We start from the raw sequence: 26,231 nt of genomic DNA on the forward strand, positions 1-26,231 counted from the left end.
TGCCTTGCCACAATTCTGTCTCTGAGCTCTTCAGGCAGTTCATTTGAATAGGCAGTGTGTGGCTTTCCTAATCAAGTCCAATCAGTATAATCAAACACAGCTGGACTCAAATGAAGGTGTAGAACCATCTCAAGGATGATCAGAAGAAATGGACAGCACGTGAGTTAAATATGAATGTCACAGCAAAGGGTCTGAATACTTAGGACCATGTGATATTTCAGTTTTTTTTTTTAATAAATCTGCAAAAAAGTCAACAATTCAGTTTTTTTTACTGTCAATATGGGGTGCTGTGTGTACATTAATGAGGAAAAAAATGAACTTAAATTATTTTAGCAAATGGCTGCAATATAACAAAGAGTGAAAATTTTAAGGGGGTCTGAATACTTTCTGTCCCCACTGTATACACAAGTACTAAACATAATACGGATTTAATGAATTAACCAAATTGATTCCATGTGTGATGTTTTCTACAAACCTGTATTTAAATGAATGATTGCAGTGAAACCTTCAGATGTGCTTTGACGGATCTTAGGAAGGGCGTAAGCATACTAGCCCGAAACGTACATATCTGAATTATATAGGCATTTGTTGCCACTATTTGTCTGGAATGATTATGCTTGCTTTATAATTTTCCTTCAAGACTATGTGAAATAAAGCAATTAAAAGTTTTAAGTGCAGCAACCTCTTGGACTGTTTCTATAATATATTAATATATATATATATATATATATATATATATATTATATATATATATATATACACACACACACACATATATACATACACACACATACATACAATCCATCTATCAAGGTAGATAAAAATCGATTTTTTATTATAAAGATAAAAAAACTCATGGATTTTTTTTTTTTTTTCTAATTTTTTAGAAAATAATAAAATGCTTTTGGAGTAAAAATCTATCCAAAGGTTTTCTATTTAAGATACATTAATAATTTAGTTTATTCAGCATAAAACTGAACTTAGTTATGTAGCATGAGGTTGTATATTCTGCAATATTTACATTTTTGGTAAACTCATCCAATGAATCCAAGCTCTGCAAGCTGAGATAACATGCACTGCATTGATATTAAAGATGCTAACTACCAGCAATAAAAAGTCCTTACATTTAAAGAGCACCTGTCATTTCAGATCCATCATGGCAGTGCCCGTTAGGCGGCATCCACTCACCTGCTGCCGCCACGTCCCTCATCTTGTTGAGACACTGTCACATCACCAGCCATCCCATTAAAGCGAATGGGACTGTCAGTGAGTCAACAGCAGGTCAGGAGGAGCCACTGCAGGACAGAGATGACAGTTGCTCTTTAAGAATTATGATTTTAAATCGAGTTGATTTAAATCAAGCCTTTTTACTAGTGATTTAAATCGAATCCACCCTGATGATAGATAAAAAAAAAAAAAAAAAAAAAAAAAAAAAAAAAACTTACATGTTATACTCTCCTGCTCTGTGTAGTGGTTTTGCACAGAGCAGCCCCGATCCTCCCCCTCTTCAAAGAATGCATTAAGAAAAAAAAAACCTTCTGCCTTTACAACCACACAACACATTACTGGCATTGTCTCAGGGTCTCTCTTTGAGATACATCATTGCCTGGGGGGTCTATAAAATTCCACTCTCCAAGACAAGCCAGTACCAGGGATATCCATCCTGGTTCCACCTCTAAGATAAGCCAGGGTGCCCATCTGAGTTTACCCTCCAAGATAAGCAAGCCCAATGCCAAGAGTCTATCTGGGTCCCTCTTCCACGATAAGTCAGTGCCAGGGGTGTCTATCGCTGTCCCTCCTCCAAGATAAGCCAGCAACAGGGGTTCCTGAGTTCACCCTCCAAGATAAGTCAGTGCCAAGGTAGTCTATCTGGGTTCCATTTCCAAAATAAGCCAGGGGGTGTCTATCATGGGTTTCTCCCCCACAGTACATTAATGACAGGGATGTCTACCATGGGTCCTTCCTCCATGATAAGCCAGGGGTGTCATTCCTGGTGTCTCTTCCATGATAAGCCAGTACCAGGGGTGGCTACCAGGTCTCTCCTCAAAGATAACACAATGACAGGGGAGTCTACCACAGTTTACCACAAACATAAGTCAGTGCAACAGTAGTCTATCTGGGCTCATCTTCCAAGAGAAGACAAGTGCCAGGGGTGTCTATCCTGGGCCTCTCTCCCTTGATACACCAATGCCAGGGGTGTCCATCACGGGTCCTTCTTCCATGATAAGCCAGTGGCAGGGGAGTCTATGTGGGTCGCTCTTCCAAGAAAAGCTCGTGTCTTTCCTGGTGACTCCTCCAAGATAACCCAATGACAAGGGTGTCTCTACCAGAATTCTCCAAGAAAAGTCAATGTCAGGGTAGTCTATCTGGTCCCTCTTCTAGGATAAGCCAGTGCTGTAAATCAGAGTTCACCCGCCAAGACAAGCCAGTGCCAGGGGTGTCTATCCTGGTCCCTCCTTCATAAGCCAGTGCCAGGGGTGTCTGATGGACATCTCTGGCACATTTTGGAAAATGAACCCAGATAATCAGGGCCCCCTTCGAGATACCCCAGTCCCTAGTGTCTCTCAGGTGGGCCAACCTCTTTAGCTGATCTGAACATGCATGTTTATGGAAAGAGGTTTTGTACAATAGATGATTTCTTGGATCACCTACTGCCACCTGATGTCCATAGAAAGCCATGCAGATCAGCTGGTCCCCTTCTGTGCAACATAACAGACAACTGTACAGCAGATGATATCCCATTTGACCTTGTAAGTTTTTGTGAATATATTCTAAATGCCTACTAAAGAACCTTAGGACTGAGAACATAGAGCTCCAGAATTTCAGATTCCACAGAGATTCTTAAATCAATAAATGATTGGCTTCTCCAGCAATCACTGAGAAACCACCTTCACAAACACCTGACACTCCAAAACACAAATTCTACTCGCTAGCGCAGCCATTTCTCCAGTGCTTGAATATTGAAGAGACGGCTACATGGGGTGAGAGGAAACAGGTTTGATTAACATTTCTCCCGTATGTCATTTGGGAATATATTAGCATAATATAATATCAACCATGAAGATTAAAGTGCAGCAGGTGGCATATTAGAATACATTTAGAAAATTATACAATAGGAGAAAATCATTTGCTTGGATCAGTGACAAGAGGATTACCGTAAATGCTTATGTGTGATGGTGATAAATAATACATCGGGTGAAGCAGGGCATCTCCATTTCTCATACAGAACATAGCATGGAAATGTGAACTCAGAAAACCTTGACTCCTCACCTCATACTTATCCTTATGCTTCACACTCAAACTCATTTACTAGGACAGATTGCAGTGTTTGGAGGATGCAAGGAAACATGGATAGTTCTTATTTAAAGGAAAAGCTCTGGTCTAAAGCAAAAAACTTCCCAGGGTCTGTAATGGCAGTATCATTAGATACCATATAACCCATGTACTCGGTCTTTGTTTCTGCACCTGATGGGGCAGCAAATACACAAATTAGGTGACCATCTAAACCAGGCACACCGACTAATTTGTGGTCTTGGAATATACTCACTGAGTGTTCAACTTTGCCTGTCCCACCTTCAGCACTACAACATGTTAAACGGACATATGAAGCACAAGAAGAACTGCAGAAAGAGTTTGCAAAAAAACAATTCATAACTGGTCGTTATTGAATAGCTAACAGACACAGCTTTCTTATTCAAAATAAATCATTCAAACTGCATTACAAAACTTGTTGCAAACTATGTATATTGGTTGCCATTACTGGTCCTTAAAATGGGAGTAAACTCCCATGCATAATTTTTACCTATAGGTAAGCCTATAATAAGGGTTACCTATATAGGTACAGTAAATATCTTGTAAACGTGCACCGATTAGGAGATATTTACTTTAGATGCAACCGGTGACGTCACCAGCTCATGCACGCTGAAGGAGCAGCATACCCGTGCCGTTCCTTCAGAGCGATGCCATAAACAGTGACTCCTGCACGTATGCCAATCAGACAGCTGAAGCCCGCGAAGCTGGAGAGAGCGCAGCACACCCCTGGTCCCCTGCAGCGCTTCCACCATGGCTGGAGGAAATGCTACAACTGAGGACATGGTGGAAATGTTTCCTGGGAAGTGGGTGGAGCTGCGCTCTCTCCAGGTGCGGTCCTGAAAGACGAGTTGAGAAATAGGGCCTATAGAGTCCATTATAGTTTTTTAAGTGGTTGTAAAGGCACAAGGTTTTTTTACCTTATGCGTGCAGCAGCCCCCCCTAATACTTACCTGAGCCCCCTCTCGATCCAGCGATGTCCAGGAGAGCCTTGCCATTGGCTCCTGCTGCTGTCATTCACAGCCAGTGAGCCAATCAGGAGATGGAGGGGGCTGGGCCATGGCTCCGTGTCTGAATGGACGCAAGGGGAAAAGTGGCTCAGCTCGGGTGCCCCCATAGCAAGCTGCTTGCTGTGGGGGGCAGGAGGGAGGGGCCAGAAGTGCCGACTTGGGACCCGAGAAGAGGAGGATCTGGATTGTTCTGTGCAAAATCCCTGCATGGAGCAGGCAAGTATGACATGTTTGTTTTGTTTTTTTAAAACAAAAAAATAGACTTTAATATCACTTTAATTGTTAAATATATGAACAATTTCCTTTTTTTTCCTTTTTGGGCGGATAGTAGATCATTTCAGAATTAATATGCCCACTGTATAAATTGCTCATTTTATTTTTATTAAGATGAGCCATATGGGCGCTTTAAAAAAAAAAAAAAAAAAGAAAAGAAAAATCCACTCATTGTCTACAATTACAATGTTTTTATGCTGTGTACATAATGCTGCTATTGTGTTGTAGAGTTGTTGTTTTTTTCTCAGTGTGTATTTTTGGAAAAACCTTTAACCACTTTCCAACCAGCCGCATTAGATACACTGCAGCAGGGCAGCTTGTACAGGCACTGTAACGTACCTGTACTTCATGGCTTTTTTACACATTCATGCTCCTGCCTGACGGTGACTGAACACAGCAGGACTTAATCAGCACATCCTGGCCAATGATTCACTGCCGGGAATGATTCACTGCTGCAGCCATTGGCTCCCGCTGCTGTCAATCAAATCCATTGACGCAGGCACCGGAGGCGGGGCCGAGTCTGGCATTCGTGTTTATGGACGCAAATGCTGGACTTGGAAGCGCGCCTGCACGGTAACCCTCTGGGAGAGCGCTTTTCCTAGGGGGTTATCTGATGCGAGAAGCCGCGAGAGCTGCTGAGGGACCCTAGAAGAGGAGGATCGGGGCCACTCTGTACAAAACGAGCGGCACAGTGGAAGTATAACATGTTTATTATTTTTAAAAAATAAAACAGGAAGGTTTACAAATCAGTTTAAAAACTTAAGATTTTTTTTTTTTTTTTGTTCATATAATAAAAAACAAAAAACCCAGTGTGGATCAAATACCACCAAAAGAAATCTATGTGTGAAAAAAAATGATATCAATTTCATGTGGGTACAGAGTTGTATAACCACGCAATTGACAGTTAAAGTAGCGCAGTGCCGAAGAGCAAAAAATGGCTTGATCAGGAAGGGGGTAAAATCTTTTGGAGCTCAAGTGGTTAATACATTTCTTTTGGTGGTATTTGACACCCTTTTCATTTTTTATTTTTTGCGCTATAAACAAAAGAACGACAATTTTGAAAAAAAAAAAAAAAAAAAAAACAAACACCACACAATAGCTTTTACTCTTTGCTATAAATATCCCTGAGTTTAGGCCGATTCTATTTTTGGTATAAAAAGATATAGAAAATATATATATATATATAATATCTTTTTAAGTAAGTGTATATTGATTGGTTTGCGCAAAAAAGTTATAGCGTCTACAAAATGGGGGATAGATTTATGGCATTCTTAGTTTTTTTTTTACTAGTAATGGCGGCGATCTGCGATTTTTATCGGGACTGTGATATTGCGGCGGACAGATCGGACATTTTTGGGACCATTGACAATTATACAGTGATCAGTGCTATAAAAATGCACTGATTACTGGATAAATGTCACTGGCAGGGAAGGGGTTAAAACTAGGGGGCGATCAAGGGGTTAACTGTGTTCCTTCACTGTGTTCTAACTGTAGGGGGAGGGAGAGAGAGAATGAACACACGATTTGTCTCTACTCCCCTGAGAGAGCTGGGATTTGTGTGTTTACACACACAGATCCCGGTTCTCACTCTGTCACGAGAGATCGCGGAAGGCCGGCGGTCATCGTGCCTGCCGAGCACTTGTATTGGCTCCTGGCACATGCTGCGGGCGCCCTAGTGGCCAAAAGGCGAAGCGACATAAGGTTGTTTCGCCCAGCCGTGCCATTCTGCCGCAGTAAAACTGCGGCAGCAGGTCGGCAAGCGGTTAAAGAAGGCCTTTTATGTGATAAGGATAAATAACGGATGTGGTTGCATTAGAGTCTTGTCCAAAAACATATTACAATAAACATAAAATAATAACAGCATTGTCCAAGCGCCCAAAAAAAAAATATAGTAAAAGACAAACACCAAACAGAACTGACCATCACTAGGGGTTTCACAGGAATGTGACTATGGGAGGTCACAGCATCCTCATCACTCCATCGTGGGAACGGAAGGGGCTCCAATTTCTGTGGGGGTCTATTTGGGTATGGTTTAAGTGGGGAAGTTGGTGGGAACCTGCAAAAAAAAGGCAAAGACTAAGCATAACTAAAGAAATAGAAAGCATTGAGGGGCCACATTTTGCATCATGTAATACCAGACACAAGCTGTCCAACTCTGCTCCAGCATGAGGTTCGTGTTAAAAGCTATGTTATCTACAAGATGCCATCAGACACAGAAATAAAACATAAGCTGTGGATTTGAGGCTTCTACAATCATTGAACTACATGAAAATAATACATGACCACAGGTTAAGTGAAAAACATTGATTATCTTGTTACAATGGCATCTGAAAGTTGATGGGATATATCAGGCTGCACATAAGCATGTTATCCCTGAAGTTGATGTGTTGAAAGCAGAGAAAAAAAAAAGGGGAATCTCAGTTTGTTGTGTATGGGGCTGCGTAGCTGCAGACCGGTCATGGTGCCCATGCTGACCCGTGTACACAGACAAAAGCACCTACAATGGTTAAGTGAGCATCAGAACTGGACCACGGAGCAAAGGAAGAAGGTGGCCTGGTCTGATGAATCACATTTTCTTTGACATCATGTGGATGAACGGGTGCATGTGCATCGCTTACCTGGGTAAGAGATGGCACCAGGATGCAGTATGGGAACAAGGCAAGGTGGCGGAGGCAGTGTGATGCTTTGGGCAATATTCTGCTGGGAAACCTTGGGTCCTACGATTCATGTGGAGGTTACTTGACATGTACCACCTACCTAAACATCGTCGCTGACCAAGTACATATTTTCTTGGCATAGCCTAGGCAATCTGAGCAGAAGTGGGAGTGGGTACCTGTCAAAACCAGGTGCCTGCTTCCCCCAACCCCCAAAAAATATGCCAAATGTTAAAGAGTAGCAGTAAAGGAGGCCTCAAGTCTAAACTTACCCTTCTGGGTGGAGTTCCGCTTTAAATACTGTATGTGTATGGAATATTTTAGGAAATTAAAAGGGGTTGTAAATCTTTGTGTTTTTTTCACCTTCATGTATCCTATATAAAAAAACAGCCGGCAATGTCCGGCCCCCCAGCCCCCCCCCCCCCCCCGTTTTAATTACCTGAGCCCTGGAACTTGACCCGCTGGGGAGGCGCTTGTCTCTCTGCCCGGGGGTTCTCGGCTCTTTATTGGATAGCAGCACAGCCATTGGCTCCTGCTTCGGTCAATCAAATCCAAGGACGCCAGAGGTCGGGGCCCGAGTCCCGCATTTGTGTTTATGGACGCAAATGCTGGACTTGGGAGCATGCCCGCAAGGTAACCCCCTCGGGTAAGTGCTTCTCTGAGGGGGTTATCAGATGTGGGGAGGAGCCATGAGAGCCGCCCTGCACAGTGGAGGCAAATATGATATGTTTGATATGTTAAAATTAAGAAAAAAAAAAAAAAAAAAAAAAAAAACTAACCCTTACAAATCACTTTAAGGATATGATTTCACATTATGAGGGTCTATGCTAGCTCTACATTGAACTTACCATCAGATCCCTGTGACTTGCTCAAAGATCATGGAAAGTTTCATCAATATCAGAAAGCAACTTTACTGGTGTACCGAGCAAGCACTGACTTCCACCTGCCCACCCGAGTATAACAGTGTGTACATCTCCCAGGAAAACCTTAGCTCCCAGGTTTGAGGAATATGGAAAAGCTACAGTATATGCTGCAGTTATCCAGAGGGGGCATTTCTGATCTGAGGTCTGCTATTTACAGGACAGTTTTGGGGGCAGAGAGGAGCGTTATAGTTATGCAGGTGCACTTCTTTAATCCTCTGACCTACCTACAGTTCTTCATCGGTGTCACAAGAGGAAGATGGGAATACTTTTACATGCAAATGAATTATTAGAATTCACCTGTAAAGGCTGTTGTTATCTTCAAAGTCTTCTTTCCCCCATCTGCCTTTCACATCCTCTATAACATGGTTCTTTGTGAACTTCTTTAAGAGCTGGATAGTCTGATCTCGAGTCACTTGTGGTCCAAAATTCTGGTTGCACTGAAGCAGCTCATGTAGCCAGTCTACAGCCTCCGAGGCCGTGAAACACTTCTCGTAGATTTTAAAGTGCACGCGATGCCTCTTCTGCGGCATTCCAGCACGGAACAGCTCAATCGTTTCATTCCACTGAAAGAAAACAATACAGAATGTTATTGGGATTTTCACAGTGCACAAAGGCCTCTTTCACATAGACCTAGCTGCTGACTTGGGATCTGCAGTGGATCGCACTGTCGCAGTGGCTGGCCTGCAGTTAGCAAGCAGGTGGGAGGGGATATGCTGCCTCCCACATGCCTGTAGGCACTGCTGTGTCACACATTTTACAGAGCCTGCCTTCTGAACTGCAGACATGCTGAGAGGAGGCGTTTCAGGAGGCGGAGTCAGTACAGGAATCACTGCTTGCAGGCAACAAGGTACCATGGGATATGTAGTCCTTAGAAATGGAAAGTAAACAGCAGAAGAGAAGCTGCAAAGTATGCAGGGAATCCAGGAAGTTGTGGAAAAAAGGTGACCAGCAGACAGGCAGAACTCACAACATGAAAAGCAATTTCTCGATTGTCAAAAATAACAATCATATTATATTTCCATGCTGGAATGCTAAATATGAAAAAGTGTATGGTGTTTAGAGCTCCTTTATAGATACCCAGTGACCAGACCATTCATTTTAACAAAAATCTTCCAATGAGATACGTGCATTTAACATTTTATGCACATGGTTTACATGTAAAAGCCTCCCTAGTGTAGACATCCAAAAATGCCGAATGCAGGGGTGCGCAGCCTTTTGAAGAGCAAAAGGCCACTTTTAAATAATTTGGTAACAGGTCGCGGGACAAAACGAACTGAGTTTTACCACCTCCCAAACCACAAATTTAAACGAGCGCTTACTCTACTAAGCCCCCTATAAAGGCTGCTTTCACACTGATGTGCTGTGGTTTACCCGCACCTGTGGCTTTGCTGCACTGAGCCATAGACTTCTATTACATCTTGCGGGTGTGGTGCACTTTCTGAAAGCGCACCAAAAAAACCCCAAAAAAAAAAAACAAAACTCCTGCATTTAGAAAGTGCACCAAACCTGCAGGATACAATAGAAGTCTATGGCTCAGTGCAGCTAACCCACAGGTGCACTGCTTGGCACCTGCAGATCAGTGTGAAAGAAGCCTAATAACCCCTTTTTATAACTGTTAATATGCCCAATGGAAAATTGAAGAACATGTAAAATGTACTGTATAATACACTGACCTTTTCCTGCTCCAGCTTCTGCTGGCATCAAACTCGAGGCTGCTAGAAAGGTCCCAGGCGAAGTGTACTTGGCATCAGTCCGCCTGGGACAGGAGCCGGCGCTACAGAGGAAGCACCGGCCTACACAGCTCCTGCTCCCTCTGCTGCCAGCACCAGCTCCATGCACTCTGGTCTGGGATAAGAGGTCGACCCGTTGATCGCAATCTGGGTTTGCCAACCCTCCCCATCCCAGAGCACGGACACGCGCTTGCCTGGTTTGAGGTTGTGGGCCACATCAGAGGGCTTAGTAGGCTACAGGTTGAGCACCCCTGGCCTAAGGCTAGCCATACACAAATTTTTTCCATTCGGCCTGCAAGCTGAACAGGAAAAAAAAAAAAAACTAATTCCTCCATCTGTGCAACACAGTGCAGATGGATGAATCCACTGTGACTATTGTGTTCTGACAGCCAATGCCACTGGCTGTCAAAATACTCAAACAGCAGCTACATCTGATGTTGCAATCTGTTTGGCCAACAATTTTCCACCCAGCTTTTTCATTTTTGTAAATGATGGAGGTCGGGCAGAAGGTGGTTGACAGGGAAACCCACTGAGCAAACTTCATTCTGTTTATCAGGAGCTGGCTACAATTTGAACAGCGAATGGCCAGCGAAAGACTGCTGCTTGGTGCCGCCATCTCGGATGTGATATCAGCAGCCCCTGCAGACTTACGGTACATGTCATAAAAGGTCATGTACTGGGGTGCGTAGAGGGGTAGAGGAGCTGGGTCAGCACAGAAAAAAGTTAAACACTCGCAGAAGAGGAAAGGGCTATGATGTGTTAAGAAATAGACTCCTCCTAAAGAAGTCAAACTTTCTAAAGTTTAAAAAGCACTTTGTATATAAATAATACATAAATATAACATTCATTTGTGAATGGAAAAAAAAAAACCCGCTGTAAGCAAGCATTTAAAATACTTGATATTTCTATGTGCTCACCTGCAATTTCTCATGCTGGCGACAGGGTCTCTTTAAAAAAGTTCTGATTCCTTAGTTTACTTCACCAGTCCCATTTTGTACAGGGTTAGACATACAAGAGATAAATTAGATGTGCAGTCATGATCCACACACCAGAATTAGTGTCTCCATAAACAAACCCTCAATGGAACATTCAGGATTATGAATATGGAGTGGTGGATGAGTCAAAAGCAAAAAATCTGAAAACAAGCAACAGATATCAGACAAGGTTTTCTAACCCATCAGATTGTTACTCATTGATTTCTCACTGTCAGTCAGCAGTTTCTGAGGTACTTCTTAACGTGATATTTCCCCAATTTGACCGAAAACTGCCAGTGCTACCCCCAAAAGGAACAGCTGTTAATGTACAAAGGTTCTTTCTCCAATCAGTGCAGAGCAGCCAGGCACACAGCTGTAATTCATCCACTTCTGTTCAGTAAACAGTCTAGAGGTGTCTTTGTACATTTGGTGGAAGAACTTAGGAGGGGATATAGATAGATAGACAAGATAGATAAGATAGATAAGATAGGTAGATAGACAAGATAGATAAGATAGATAAGATAGGTAGATAGATAAGATAGGTAGATAGACAAGATAGATAAGATAGATAAGATAGGTAGATAGATAAGATAGGTAGATAGATAAGATAGGTAGATAGATAAGATAGGTAGATAGATAAGATAGGTAGATAGATAAGATAGGTAGATAGATAAGATAGGTAGATAGATAGATAGATAAGATAGGTAGATAGATAAGATAGGTAGATAGATAAGATAGGTAGATAGATAAGATAGGTAGATAGATAAGATAGGTAGATAGATAAGATAGGTAGATAGATAAGATAGGTAGATAGATAAGATAGGTAGATAGATAAGATAGGTAGATAGATAAGATAGGTAGATAGATAAGATAGGTAGATAGATAAGATAGGTAGATAGATAAGATAGGTAGATAGATAAGATAGGTAGATAGATAAGATAGGTAGATAGATAAGATAGGTAGATAGATAAGATAGGTAGATAGATAAGATAGGTAGATAGATAAGATAGGTAGATAGATAAGATAGGTAGATAGATAAGATAGGTAGATAGATAAGATAGGTAGATAGATAAGATAGGTAGATAGATAAGATAGGTAGATAGATAAGATAGGTAGATAGATAAGATAGGTAGATAGATAAGATAGGTAGATAGATAAGATAGGTAGATAGATAAGATAGGTAGATAGATAAGATAGGTAGATAGATAAGATAGGTAGATAGATAAGATAGGTAGATAGATAAGATAGGTAGATAGATAAGATAGGTAGATAGATAAGATAGGTAGATAGATAAGATAGGTAGATAGATAAGATAGGTAGATAGATAAGATAGGTAGATAGATAAGATAGGTAGATAGATAAGATAGGTAGATAGATAAGATAGGTAGATAGATAAGATAGGTAGATAGATAAGATAGGTAGATAGATAAGATAGGTAGATAGATAAGATAGGTAGATAGATAAGATAGGTAGATAGATAAGATAGGTAGATAGATAAGATAGGTAGATAGATAAGATAGGTAGATAGATAAGATAGGTAGATAGATAAGATAGGTAGATAGATAAGATAGGTAGATAGATAAGATAGGTAGATAGATAAGATAGGTAGATAGATAAGATAGGTAGATAGATAAGATAGGTAGATAGATAAGATAGGTAGATAGATAAGATAGGTAGATAGATAAGATAGGTAGATAGATAAGATAGGTAGATAGATAAGATAGGTAGATAGATAAGATAGGTAGATAGATAAGATAGGTAGATAGATAAGATAGGTAGATAGATAAGATAGGTAGATAGATAAGATAGGTAGATAGATAAGATAGGTAGATAGATAAGATAGGTAGATAGATAAGATAGGTAGATAGATAAGATAGGTAGATAGATAGATAGGTAGATAGATAAGATAGGTAGATAGATAAGATAGGTAGATAGATAAGATAGTGTAGATAGATAAGATAGGTAGATAGATAAGTAGGTAGGAGTAGATAAGATAGGTAGATAGATAAGATAGGTAGATAGATAAGATAGGTAGATAGATAAGTAGGTAGATAGATAAGATAGGTAGATAGATAAGGTAGATAGATAGATAGGTAGATAAGATAAGATAGGTAGATAGATAAGATAGGTAGATAGATAAGATAGGTAGATAGATAAGATAGATAGATAAGATAGATAGATAGATAGATAGATAGATAGATAGATAGATAGATAGATAGATAGATAGATAGATAGATAGATAGATAGATAGATAGATAGATAGATAGATAGATAGATAGATAGATAGATAGATAGATAGATAGATAGATAGATAGATAGATAGATAGATTAGATAGATTAGATAGATAGATTAGATAGATAGATTAGATAGATAGAAGGGGTGTGCATCTTTACTGGTCTCACTCGATTAGGATTATCTGGTCAACGATTCGATTCCGCGATGCATCACGATTACTGACGCGCTCCCACTTCTTCCCTGCAATTTTCTGGGACACATCACAGGTCCCAGAAGATTGCCCGGCTATGCAGGACAGCGCAGTGAGACATGCGCACCAGGCTGTGAAGCTGCAAGCTGTCACAGCCAGATGCCCACAGTAGTATTGCCAGCGCCGTCGACGGGCAGGGGAGAGAATGGAGGGTTTGGGTGGCCACGTCGCTGGATTGTGGGACAGGTGAGTGTCTTTTTATTAAAAGTCAGAAGATACATTTTTTTGTAGCTGCTGACTTTTTCTAAACAAAAAATTTACTAGGCGGCCCATCCCTGCCAGCGATCTTCTTGGACACAACACAGGTCCCAGACGATTGGCTGCCCAATGGCAGAGCGCAGTGCATGCCCGGCCGTGAAGCCATGAGCTGTCACGGGCGGGTGTCACTGCCCACAGTAGATATGACGGCGCCGAGGAGAGGAGTGAGGCTCTGTGCGGCCGCATCGATAGACCGTGGGACAGGTAATTGTCTGATTATTAAAAGTCAGCAGCTACACTTTTTATAGCTGCTGACTTTTAATAAACTAAAAAACAGGTGGAACTCCACTTTAAAAAATGGAAGTTAGACTTACCGGTAACTTGTTTTCCAATAGGCTTTCATGACAGCACCTGAGAGATCATGGCTCCTCCTCCCACAGGAAACACCTCCTCAATTAAGTCCTTAACCACTAAGCCACCGCCCACCGTCATATGACGGCAGGACAAGGCATCTCTTGTTCTGGGCAGACGTCATATGACATGATCGCCCTCCCGAACCACTAGGGGGCGGGGCCCCGTGCGCGTGCCTGGCACCCGCGATGTCCGCTGGGCACCCGCGATTGCCGGGTAACAGAGCAGGACCGTGGATCTGTGTGTGTAAACACATAGATCCACGTCCTGTCAGAGGAGAGGAGACCGATGGTGTGTCCCTTGTACATAGGGACACCGATCGGTCTCCTCCCCTAGTGAGTCCCCTCCCCCCACAGTTAAAATCACCTCCCTAGGTCATACATTAACCCCTCGATCGCCCCCCAATGTTAACCCCTTCTCTGCCAGTCACATTTACACAGTAATCAATGCATTTTTATAGCACGGATCTCTGTATAAATGTGAATTTTCCCAAAAATGTGTCAAAAGTGTCCGATATGTCCGCTGCAATATCGTAGTCACAATAACAAATAAATAATCGCAGATTGCCGCCATTACTAGTAAAAAATAAATAAAAATGCTATAAATCTATCCATTATTTTGTAGACGCTATAGATTTTGCGCAAACCAATCAATATACGCTTATCGCGATTTTTTTTTTAACCAAAAATATGTAGAAGAATACATATCAGCCTAAACTGAGGAAAAAATTTGCTAAAAAAAAAAAAAAATTGGATATTTATTATCGCAAAAAGTAAAAAATATTGTGTTTTTCAAAATTGTCCCTCTTCTTTTGTTTATAGTGCAATAAATAAAAACCACAGAGGTGATCAAATACAACCAAAAGAAAGCTCTATTTGTGGGGAAAAAAATGATAAAAATTTCATTAGGGTGCAGTGTAACATGACCATGCAATTGTCATTCAAAGTGCGACAGCGCTGAAAACTGAAAAATGGCTTGGGCATGAAGGGGGTGAAAGTGCCCTGTATTGAGGTGCTTAATTGGAGTCCTCCACGTTGCCTCGTCAGTTGTTTGTAGAGAACTCCTGCCCCAGCTGCAACACATAAGCGATAGTTATATCATAGTATACAAGCAACAGCATAAAACAAAAGGGCGGGTTACTGCTGTCCTGAAAGCCTATTGGAAAACAAGTTGCCGGTAAGTCTAACTTGCCTTTTTCCAAAACGTCTTTCAGGACAGCACCCGAGAGGATAATCGAGACTTACTCCATTTAGGGTGGGACAACAGCCTGTAAGACTTTTCTTCCAAAAGCCTGGTCCCCAGCCGTCGTGAGGTCTAACCTATAATGACAGGCAAAGGTTGTCAGACTTGTCCAAGTAGCTGCCTTACAGATTTGTTCGGGGGTGGGGCCAGCTTTTTCTGCCCAACTCACCGCCAAAGCTCTTGTAGACTGAGCCCGGACATTCACTGGACTCTCTTGACCTGTAAGGGAATAGGCTTCTGAGATAGCCATTCTCAACCATCTGGCAATGGTTCCTCTGGAAGCTTGTCTTCCTTTTTTATTACCGGAAAATAAAACAAATAATGCATCTGAACATCTAAAGTCTTTAGTGTTTTCCAAGTAACTCAAGACTGCTCTTTTAAACATCCAGGGTATGGAATTCTTCTTCGTTCTTACCCAATGGATTAGAACAAAAGGGTAGGAAGTAGTATCTCCTGAGTTCGATTCTGGACCGAAGCGACCTTCGGTAAAAAAATTAGGATCCGTCTTCAGAACAATTCGGTCTGAAAAAATGGAAAAGAATGGCTCCCTGATTGATAAGACTTGCAGCTCATTGACTCTTCGAGCTGTTGTAACAGCCACTAAAAAAACTGTTTTCAAAGTAACCAAATTTCAGGGAGGCTAAATTAATGGGTTCAAAAGGTTCCCTGGTCAGGGCCTGTAGAACAACTGATAAGTCCCATGCTGGACAGTTTTTAATCACCACTGGTCTAGACCGGATGAGAACTTTGAAGAATCTAATTACTAAGGGTTCTGATGAAATGGATTTTTCCAGAAATAGCCCTAGCGCAGTAACTTGAACCTTGAGGGTGCTGACCGCTAGGCCCTTGTCTGCTCCTTCTTGCAGAAATTCAAGAACAGAGGAAATTTGTTTTGGTGATCTGTCAGATGCTGTGCACCAGGAGTTGAAGACTTTCCAAACTTTGGAATATATTGCTTATGTAACCTTCTTTCTGCTGGATAGGAGGGTAGCCACCAATCTATCCGAGAAATCTTTTCTCTTCAAGAGCTGTTCCTCAGTAGCCAGGCCGTGAGTTTTAGCTTTGCTACTTCCTGGTGAAGTAGAGGACCTTGTAACAGAAGGTCTTTCCTTAACGGAAGGTGCCAATACGGTTTTAGTTGCATCAATAGAAGGGATGAAAACCAAGGCCTTTTGGGCCAGAAGGGAGTGATGAGGATCTGTTGTATCCTCCTTCCTAATTTTTGCTATGACTCGAGGAATAAGTTGAAACGGGGGGAATTCATAACAGAGGTGAAATTTCCAATTGTGCGCCAGAGCATCCACTCCCAGTGATGCCTCATTCCTGTTCAGGGAGAAGAAACGAGACACTTGCAAGTTTTCCTGGGTCGCAAAGAGATCCACTCTTGGGCGCCCCCACTTGTTCACAATCAAAAGAAGACTTCTGGATTCAATTGCCACTCCGCTTCTAATACCTGGTTCCTGCTGAGGAAGTCCGCTACCCTGTTTAGGGTCCCCTTTAAGTGGACCGCGGACAAGGATAGAGTATGGAGCTCTGCCCAACTTAGAATGCTTCTTGCTAGGTTTTGCATAACTCTGCTTCTGGTCCCCCCTGTCTGTTTATGTAGGCCACCGCCGTGGCGCTGTCTGACAGGATTGGAGTATGCTGTCCCTGGACTTCTTTTGCAAAGGTCAGTAAGGCTAACTCTATAGCTTTTAGTTCCCTCCAATTTGAGGATGCATCTTTTGTGGACCACGAGCCCTGGGCCCACCGATCCTTCATATGAGCCCCCCAACCCAAGGAACTGGCATCGGTTGTTAACCTTACCTGGGTTGGGAAGGACCATAACAGAACCTCTGAATATCTTGTCTGGTTCTTCCACCACCAAAGACTCCTTTTTACCTATGTAGGGATCTTCACTAGTGAATCTAGTGAATCCTGCTGGTGATTCCAGGTTTTTAACAGGAAACTTTGCAGAGGTCTGAAATGGAGCTTTGCCCACTGGATGGCCGGTATGGAAGAGGTCAGGGTTCCTAATGCTGACATGACCTTCCTAAAGGACAGAATCTGATTGGACTGTAGCAGTGACACCACTTGTACCAACTTTTTCTGTTTTTCCTCTGGAAGAAAAATTTGTTGCTCCAAAGAGTTGATACGGAAACCCAGGAATAACACTTCCTGTGAGGGAATCAGATTTGATTTTTGAAGGTTTAAGATCCACCCAATGGACTCTAGGTGAACACGGGCTCTGAGCAAGTTTTCTTGAAGACCTTCCCTGGTTTGTGCAAAAAACAGCAGATTGTCCAAATAAGGAATAACTGAGATTCCTTCTAGACGCAGAGGCACCAATGCTTCGGCCATTATTTTCGTGAACACCCTTGGGGATGATTACAGACCAAACGGGAGTGCTCTGAATTGCAGATGTACCACCTTCTTCCCTTCTTTCAGTGCTAACCTCAGATATTTCTGTGACCTGGCGGCAATAGGAATGTGGAGGTAGGCATCTTGTAAATCTATTGATGCCATGTAGCACCCTTGATACAGGAGGTTTCTTACTGAAAAAATGGAATCCATCCGAAACCTTCTGTACTCTATTGATTTGTTCAGCATTTTGAGATTCAGGATGAGGCGGAACTTTCCTGAAGGTTTCTGAACGAGGAATACAGGAGAATAGAAACCCTGGAAGCGCTCCCCTGTTGGGACCGGAACAATGACTTTCTGGGTTTTCAGTTCCTGAATTAGGGACTTCATGGCGAAAGCCTTGATCGGATCCCTTGGGACGTTTGTCATCAAGAATCTTTTTGGAGTTTCTTCTGTGAACTCTATCACATACCCCTGGGAGAGCATATTTACAATAAACCGGTCTGAAGTGATGGCTCTCCACTGAGGAAGAAACTCTTGGAGTCTTCCCCCGACCTTGAGGGAGTCATTGCGATTTTCCGGAGGTCGCAGGAGGATTGAAGAGCACTTCACTCCTACCTTTGGGCTTCTGAGAAGACCAAGGCTTCTTCTTGCCCTGCGTTTTTCCTTCCTGCTGGCCTTTTTGGGGCCGAAAAAAACGCTTACAGGTTTGCACCTGTTTCTTCTTGACCGGAAACGACTTCTTATCTGCCATACGGTAAAGAATGGACTCTAGCTCCGAACCAAATAACAGATCACCTGCAAAAAGGAATAACCACACAGTCTATTTTTAGACGCAGCATCCCCTGGCCAAGTCTTCAGCCATAAGGCCCTCCTGGCAGAATTAGTTAAAGCTGCTGACCTGGCTGACATGCGGATAGATTCCGCAGACGCATCCGCAATATATGATATTGCTGCAGACAGAGTTGTAAAGGAGTCTAGAATCTCCTGTTTTGAGGAATCCGCTGTAACATGGGCCTTCAGCTGGTTAACCCAGGTGATCTAAAATTCCTTGCAACACAGGTTGTTGCCATTGCCGGTTTTAGATTGTTCATCACCGATTGCCAGGTTCTTTTAAGAAGCAGGTGCATCCTTTTATCCATGGGCTCCTTCAGAGTGCCCATATCCTCAAAGGCGAGGTCCATAGACTTAGAGACCTGACAAAAGGCAGAGTCCAATTTTGGAACCTTGTTCCATATTGAATCAGGATTTTCCTCAAATGGAAATCTTTTCTTGTGAGCCCGGAAAAGAATGGCTTTTTCTCAGGTTCCAGCCACTCTTTTTTAATCATAACAGTGATAACTGAATGAACTGGAAAAGAACGGCCTTTTGAGTCTCCTAAACCAGCATACATGCGGTCATGCAGGGAGAGTTCCTTCTTTTCTTCTATCCCCAAAGTGGAATGGATTACTTTCAGGAGTCCTCCAACCTCTTCTAGCGACATTTTGTACTTAGAAGCAGCATCTGTTTCATTTTCCTCCTCCTCAGAATCTGTTTCATTTGGACTGAGGGAAATGGACCCTTGGGAAGTGTCCTGTGATATCGGACCCCCTAAAATTATTTGAGAGCCGCCTTGGGGTTCTGAAGATGGCAGCGGAACCGAAGGATCCCTTGAGGGACCAGGTTCCTCTCTTAGGTTTGACCTAAAAGCTTGAAAAGGTGGCTCGGAGCTCATCCTTTATGGTTGTAACCAAATCGCCACATATGGATGGAGACTCCTCCCTGACTAGATTTGCAATGCAATCTGCACAAAGCGTTTTGGTCCAAACATCGCTTAATTTCTCTTTGCAGACAGGGCACCTTTTCTTGACTGGTTGGGCAGAACCTTTGGCCTGGACAAACAGAAAAGAGACAAGAAGCCACGCTTAAAGGCTGCTACTCAGCACAGATAAGACACCTAGGTGCACTAGGGAAGATAACATCTTACTTCCATGTGCCCAGAAAGCGACGACCACCACCACCACCAAAAATCCCCTGTTGCTGGGCAGATATGCTAACACTAGCCACTGCAACATACATTCCCAGGGAGATGGGGGGTAGGGGGAGTAACCCCCCACAGGAGAAAATGGCCCAGGAGTAATAGAGGACATAGTCCCTTACCTTAGCCTTGCTGGCGCCTTGGCTTGCCCCCTTATCCACTGCATCACTATCCATAGCTGTCTGCGGACGCGTGGTGAAACAAACGGTTCCAGACTCGAAAACGCTGATGCGCTGACCTGGAACCGGAATTAAGGCACCAGGTGACCCTGCTCTCTCCCTCTGCGCTTTGCGGCCGGAAATGATGCCACACGCCGACCCGGAAGCGCTGCTCCTTCCTATGCAGAACGTGGCTGAGGTGCTCAGCCATGGCGGCCGCCACCGCTTGTCCGCAAATGCAGCCAGCAGGGAACGGAGGACAAACCGTCTGTCTGGCAAAAAATGGAAGCAGCACCCCCAGGCGTACAGGCTCTCCCCGAGCACGGAAGAGGGAGAGGGAGCCATTGGGACCGTCCATCTGAGAGGCAAGTGGGAGGATTACTCTCCTAGGAAAAAAGACCTAACAGGTGAAAACCTGTGTCTCCCAGGACAGCCCTGAGAGATCATGGCTCCCACCAGAGGTGTTCCTCCAGCTGGAAGAAACACAAAAAACTGACGAGGCAACGTGGAGGACTCCAATTATACTCAATTGAGGTGTTGTTTCCTGTGGGAGGAGAGGCCATGATCTCTTGGGTGCTGTCCTGAAAGACGTTTTGGAAAAGTGCACTAATCCGGTGCACTACAGGGTACAGGAATTCACACACACAGCTGCTGGGAGGTCAGGAAGGATTAGAATCCACAACTGACAAACAGCCCTGTGAAGTTCCCTGTACTACTGTCTCTGTGATGACATTTTTCTGGGCTCCCCGGTTGGCACCTTCCAGCACACTAGGAGTTAGGCCCCTTTCACACACTCGGACCGTATGTCCGTATTTCATCCATCCGTTTGCGGATGAAATACGGACATACATGCATCCCTATGGGATAGCGGGTGTCAGCGGATTAACATCCACTCTGACACCCGCTATCATCCGTCCCCGCTATGGTCCGATTCTGCAGATGGAGAAAAATCCTATTTTTCTATCCGTCATCAGATTGGATGAAGACGGACAGACGGTCTGTGTTCATTCTTTACCCCCATAGGGGAGAGCGGAGATCTGACATCTGATCTGACTGATCATCACTGTAACTGTATAACTGCGTTTTTGTCAAAATGGCTTTTGGTAATACATGCAATTGTAATACATTAAATGGCTTCCGCTGTATGTGTTTTTTTTTTTAAATATATGCAGCTTCATATCGCTTTTTTTAGTCTGTGTATATAACTGTATATACTGCTTATGTGACTGTTCGGTCCAGCCCAAGTCTCTCCTCTGTCTCACGTCTCTCCTGACGTCAGTGGGAATTCTCAGCCCTGCCCACCGACTGTAGCTATCAGATCAGAAGAGATGTGGGCGGGGCTGACGTCAGGAGATACGTGAGAGGAGAGTGGTGGGCTGGACCGAGCAGTCACATGAGCGGGATATAGTGTTATATACACAGACTACAAAACGAGGTATGAAGCTGCATATATTAAAACAAAAAAAAAAAAAAACCAACACATACAGTGGTGGCCATTTAATGGCTTGCAAATGCATTTATTAACAAAAATGCACGGAGCAAGTCGGGATGACGTCACCCGACATTTTTCGGGTCGCTTGCATCGATTAAATTCCACACCCCTAAAAAAAAAATTATATATATATATATATATATATATATATATATATATATATATATATATATATATATATATATATATATATATATATATATATATATATATATATATATATATATATATATATATATATATATATATACATATACACATATATATGCATATAACACGCACATTCATTTTAAGAGGGAAGTTTCAGGAAAAAAAAAAACTTTAACATTTTAAATAAGGAACTTTGAAACAAAATAAGGGTCAGTGCGCATCTGCAGCTTCACCATTGCCATCAATGCAGCCTGATCAATGCCCATCTGCAGCCTCACCATTGCCATCAATGCAGCAGCCTCACCATTGCCATCAGTGCAGCAGCCTCACCATTGCCATCAGTGCAGCAGCCTCACCATTGCCATCAGTGCAGCAGCCTCACCATTGCCATCAGTGCAGCAGCCTCACCATTGCCATCAGTGCAGCAGCCTCACCATTGCCATCAGTGCAGCAGCCTCACCATTGCCATCAGTGCAGCAGCCTCATCGATGCCCATCTGCAGTCTAGAGGGGACAGGGAGGGGGGCGGGACGAGCGCCGACAGATTACATACAGTGAGAATCTCCTATGATAGACAGAACAGTGGTCCAATGGCGGCCCAGGAGACGGGACTTCCTGTTACAGAGGCCATCAAGTAAACAGGAGATTCTCACTGTATGTAAACTGACGCCGCTCGTCCCGCCCTCCTCCCTGTCCCCTCCGAGGCAGATAAAATTGAAGTATTGGCGTATAACTCACACACGTTATTTGCACCCAATTTTCATGGTGAAAAAGTGAGTGTTATACATATACATATACATACATACACATATACACACACACACACACACACACACACACACACACACACACAGTATCACAAAAATGTGAGGGGTGTACTCACTTTTGTGAAACTATTTAATTATAACTTTTCATGTGACAACACTGAAGAAATGACACTTTGCTACAATGTAAAGTAGTGAGTGTACAGCTTGTATAACAGTGTAAATTTTCTGTCCCTTCAAAATAACTCAATACACAACCATTAATGTCTAAACCACTGGCAACAAAAGTGAGTACACCCCTAAGTAAAAACGTCCAACTTGGGCCCAATTAGCCATTTCCCTCCCCAGCGCCATGTGACTCGTTAGTGTTACAAGGTCTCAGGTGTGAATGGGGAGCAGGTGTGGTAAATTTGATGTTATCGCTCTCACTCTCTCATACTGGTCACTGGAATGGAAGTTCAACATGGCACCTCATGGCAAAGAACTGGGAATCTGAAAAAAAAAAAAAAAAAAAAAAATTGTTGCTCTATATAAAGATGGCCTAGACCAGTGATGGCGAACCTTGGCACCCCAGATGTTTTGGAACTACATTTTCCATGATGCTCATACACTCTGCAGTGTAGTTGAGCATCATGGGAATTATAGTTCCAAAACATCTGGGGTGCCAAGGTTCGCCATCACCGGCCTAGACTATAAGAAGATTGCCAAGACCCTGAAACTGAGCTGCAGCACAGTGGCCAAGACTATACAGCGGTTTAACAGGACAGGTTGCGCTCAGAACAGGCTTCACCATGGTCAACCAAAGAGGTTGAGTGTATGTGCTCAGCGTCATATCCAGAGGTTGTCTTTGGGAAATAGACGTTTGAGTCCTACCAGCATTGCTGCAGAGGTTGAAGGGGTGGGGGGGGCCAGCTTGTCAGTGCTCAAACCATACACCGCACACTGCATCAAAATGGTCTGCATTGCTGTCGCCCCAGAAGGAAGCCTGTTCTAAAGATGATGCACAAGAAAGCCCGCAAACAGTTTGCTAAAGACAAGCAGACTAAGGACATGGATTACTGGAACCATGTCCTGTGGTCTGATGAGACCAAGATAAACTTATTTGGTTCAGATGGTGTCAAGCGTGTGTGGGGGCAACCAAGTGAGGAGTACAAAGACAAGTGTGTCTTGCCTACAGTCAAGCATGGTGGAGGAAGTGTCATAGTCTGGGGCTGCACAAGTGCTGCCGGCACTAGGGAGCTACAGTTCATTGAGGGAACCATGAATGCCAACATGTACTGTGACATACTGAAGCAGAGCATGATCCCCTCCCTTTGGAGACTGGGCCACAGGGCAGTATTCCAACATGATAATGACCCCAAACACCTCCAAGACGACCACTGCCTTGCTAAAGAAGCTGAGGGTAAAGGTGATGGACTGACTAAGCATGTCTCCAGACCTAAACCCTATTGAGCATCCTCAAATGGAAGGTGGAGGAGCGCAAGATCTCGAACATCCACAAACTCTGATGTCGTCATGGAGGATTGGAAGAGGACTCCAGTGGCAACCTATGAAGCTCTGGTGAACTCCATGCCCAAGAGGGTTAAGGCAGTGCTGGAAAATAATGGTGGCCACGCAAAAGAGGCCTACAGCAATGTCTTCTCTCTACTTCCTCCCAACTTGGAGAGAAGACATTGCTGTAAGTTGCAGCAGAGGAGATCTGGAAGAGTATTTGGAGCGCAGTGATCACAAGGCACAGACCACACACGAAAAGAAGCCGTTGAAAGATGCAGTTAAATCCCTGTCCAGCTGGAAGATCCACAACAGAGATGAAGGAGACAGAGCTTACCACAAGTGATTGCCTTGATGCTTGACTAGACCCATTGGGGTCTATTTTGGAGGCGAGTGGCCCATTTTTGAACATGGACATTCCCCCCCCCCCCTCCTTTTTTGCACCAATTCGCACAGTTGAAGAGACTATGAATTATTTATGAAATTTTATGCACAGTTTTTGAACTACCGTTTACTGCACAGTTGCACTTTGACTTTATATTAGTCATAAAACATTATTAGCACCTTATGTTTATTTAGCACTTTTATATTTTTTTGCATATATTGGTAATTTTTGAGTATTTTTATATAGCGCTGCTTCACTTAACTGTTATAATTTATCATTTGGTGTTGGTGACACTTCATAAGTTCAGCAGCTTTATACAAATTGATTTACACTCATATATTTTAATCGTTATACACTTTAAGTAGCGCAAAAGCACCCCACTTTTTATACAAACTCTGCACTTACCATACACAGAATATTGTTGGAAGACAGTAGCTAATAAAACGTTTGTTTGATTTTCTAATGGTTAACGGGGACAATTTAATGATTGTGTTCGATCTCAATAACATTGAAGGCGAAGGACAAAAATTTTTACTGGTTTCTTAGCTGAACAAAAACGAAATTCTAACTGTGAATGTAGTTTCCTATTGTAAAGCTCACGTGCTGGGTAAATTTGGATCTGGAAGTAGAGTTGCCCATCACAAACGTTCATTTGTTTTATACATGGTATATATTGTGTGTGGTAGGTTCACAGGCATAAACATTACATCTGTTCTGTGCATCCTAAAAATGGAACGTTACAGAAAAAAAAAAAAAAAATTTGAACGGCAGTTGAATGAAATGAAGGGCTTTGTTTGGTTGTTGATGGTACCATCACAAGCTCAGATAAACAATTTTCTTAAGAGTTTCTGTACAAAAAATCTTCACAAAAAATTCTACCTGTACAGGGCTACCCTATCCAATCCCTCCCCTTTGCAGAGGAGCAGTCCCATCCAGTACTTACAGCCCTTCCTAAATACATTCTCTTTCACTGCCCCCATTTTCTTGATAAAGCTATGTACCCAGACTGGAAATTTTCATTATACGGCTCTATTAAAATCAATAGAAAGACAGACGCAGCCTAGCTCTATAGGGAACATCATCAGGACAATCTGCAAACATCAGAAGTGAAGACTCTGTAACGGAGGCAAGTAGGCAGCTGCGGGCGTGTTATGTATGTGGATTAGCAATAGTTTAAATATAAAGTTCAAAGTAGCAGGACAAGTTGCACCCTATTAGCGGCAACAGAGACATTCAAATCAGTGCGACTCAAGTCAAGTTGAAAAAGGTTTATGCACTATTATTGTGCCAATTCATTGCGACATGCATGGACTGTTAAATGAAGTCGCACCGAGTGTCAGTAAGCTGCAATGAAGTCGCACTGAATAGTCGGCTTTGAAGTAGTGCAACCTCAAAGCTGCACTGGGTGTGAACCAGGGCTAATGCCGCGTACACATGATCGGAAATTCCGTCAGCAAAACTCAGATGAGAGCTTTGTCGGAAAATGTGACCGTGTGTATGCTTCATTGGTCTTTTGCTGGCGGAATTCCTGCCAGCAAAAGATTGAGAGCAGGTTCTCTATTTTTCGGTCGGGAAAAGTTCCTACCCGAAAATGCGATCGTCTGTACAAATTCCAACGAATGCTCGGAAACAATTCGACGCATGCTCGGAAGCATTGAACTTCATTTTCTCGGCTCGTCGTAGTGTTGTACGTCACCGCATTCTTGACGGTCGAAAGTTCAGAGAACTTTTGTGTGACCGTATGTATGCAAGGCAAGCTTGAGCGGAATTCCATCACAAAAACCATCCAAGGCCCCTTTTACACAGGTCATGTCTGGTCCAATCAGCAGATCTGTCAACAGATTCCCTTCTGAATCAGAGCCGGATGGTACGGATGTCACTTTTGTGATATTTGTGTCCATGCTTTTCTTTTGATGAAGCTAAATATCAGTATTCAATAAGAAGAAAAGGAAAACCCCGAAAAGCCAAACAGCACACAAAACCTCTAAATGGGAAAAAGTCTGAAACTAGACTCCGTCCAGGCCAAACGCCCAAAACGTGTTTCACGCCGGACATGGCTTAGTCATGGGAATCACGTTAGAACTCTCTGGAACCATATCAGATTAACGGGCTGCCAGATGTAAACATATCTGTGTCCATTCACAACATTTGATTACCACCTTTCTGTCAAATACTTTTTTTTGGAACCTTGACAGACATGGAGGTAAATCTGATGAACGGATACA

General features: G+C 42.9%; 1 protein-coding gene across 1 annotated transcript in view; it reads right to left on the bottom strand.

Moving 5' to 3' along the window:
* Positions 1–26,231, bottom strand: part of DEPDC1B (DEP domain containing 1B) — a gene marked incomplete in the record, with an annotated part of 131,721 nt that overhangs the window by 65,476 nt on the left and 40,014 nt on the right. Inside the window, 2 exon segments of the mRNA XM_073623140.1 lie at positions 6,513–6,648; positions 8,467–8,732. Coding sequence (XP_073479241.1) covers positions 6,513–6,648; positions 8,467–8,732 — 402 coding nt within the window.

The sequence above is a fragment of the Aquarana catesbeiana genome, linkage group LG01 (genome assembly GCF_042186555.1).
Source record: "Aquarana catesbeiana isolate 2022-GZ linkage group LG01, ASM4218655v1, whole genome shotgun sequence".
NCBI classification, from domain to species: Eukaryota; Metazoa; Chordata; class Amphibia; order Anura; family Ranidae; genus Aquarana; species Aquarana catesbeiana.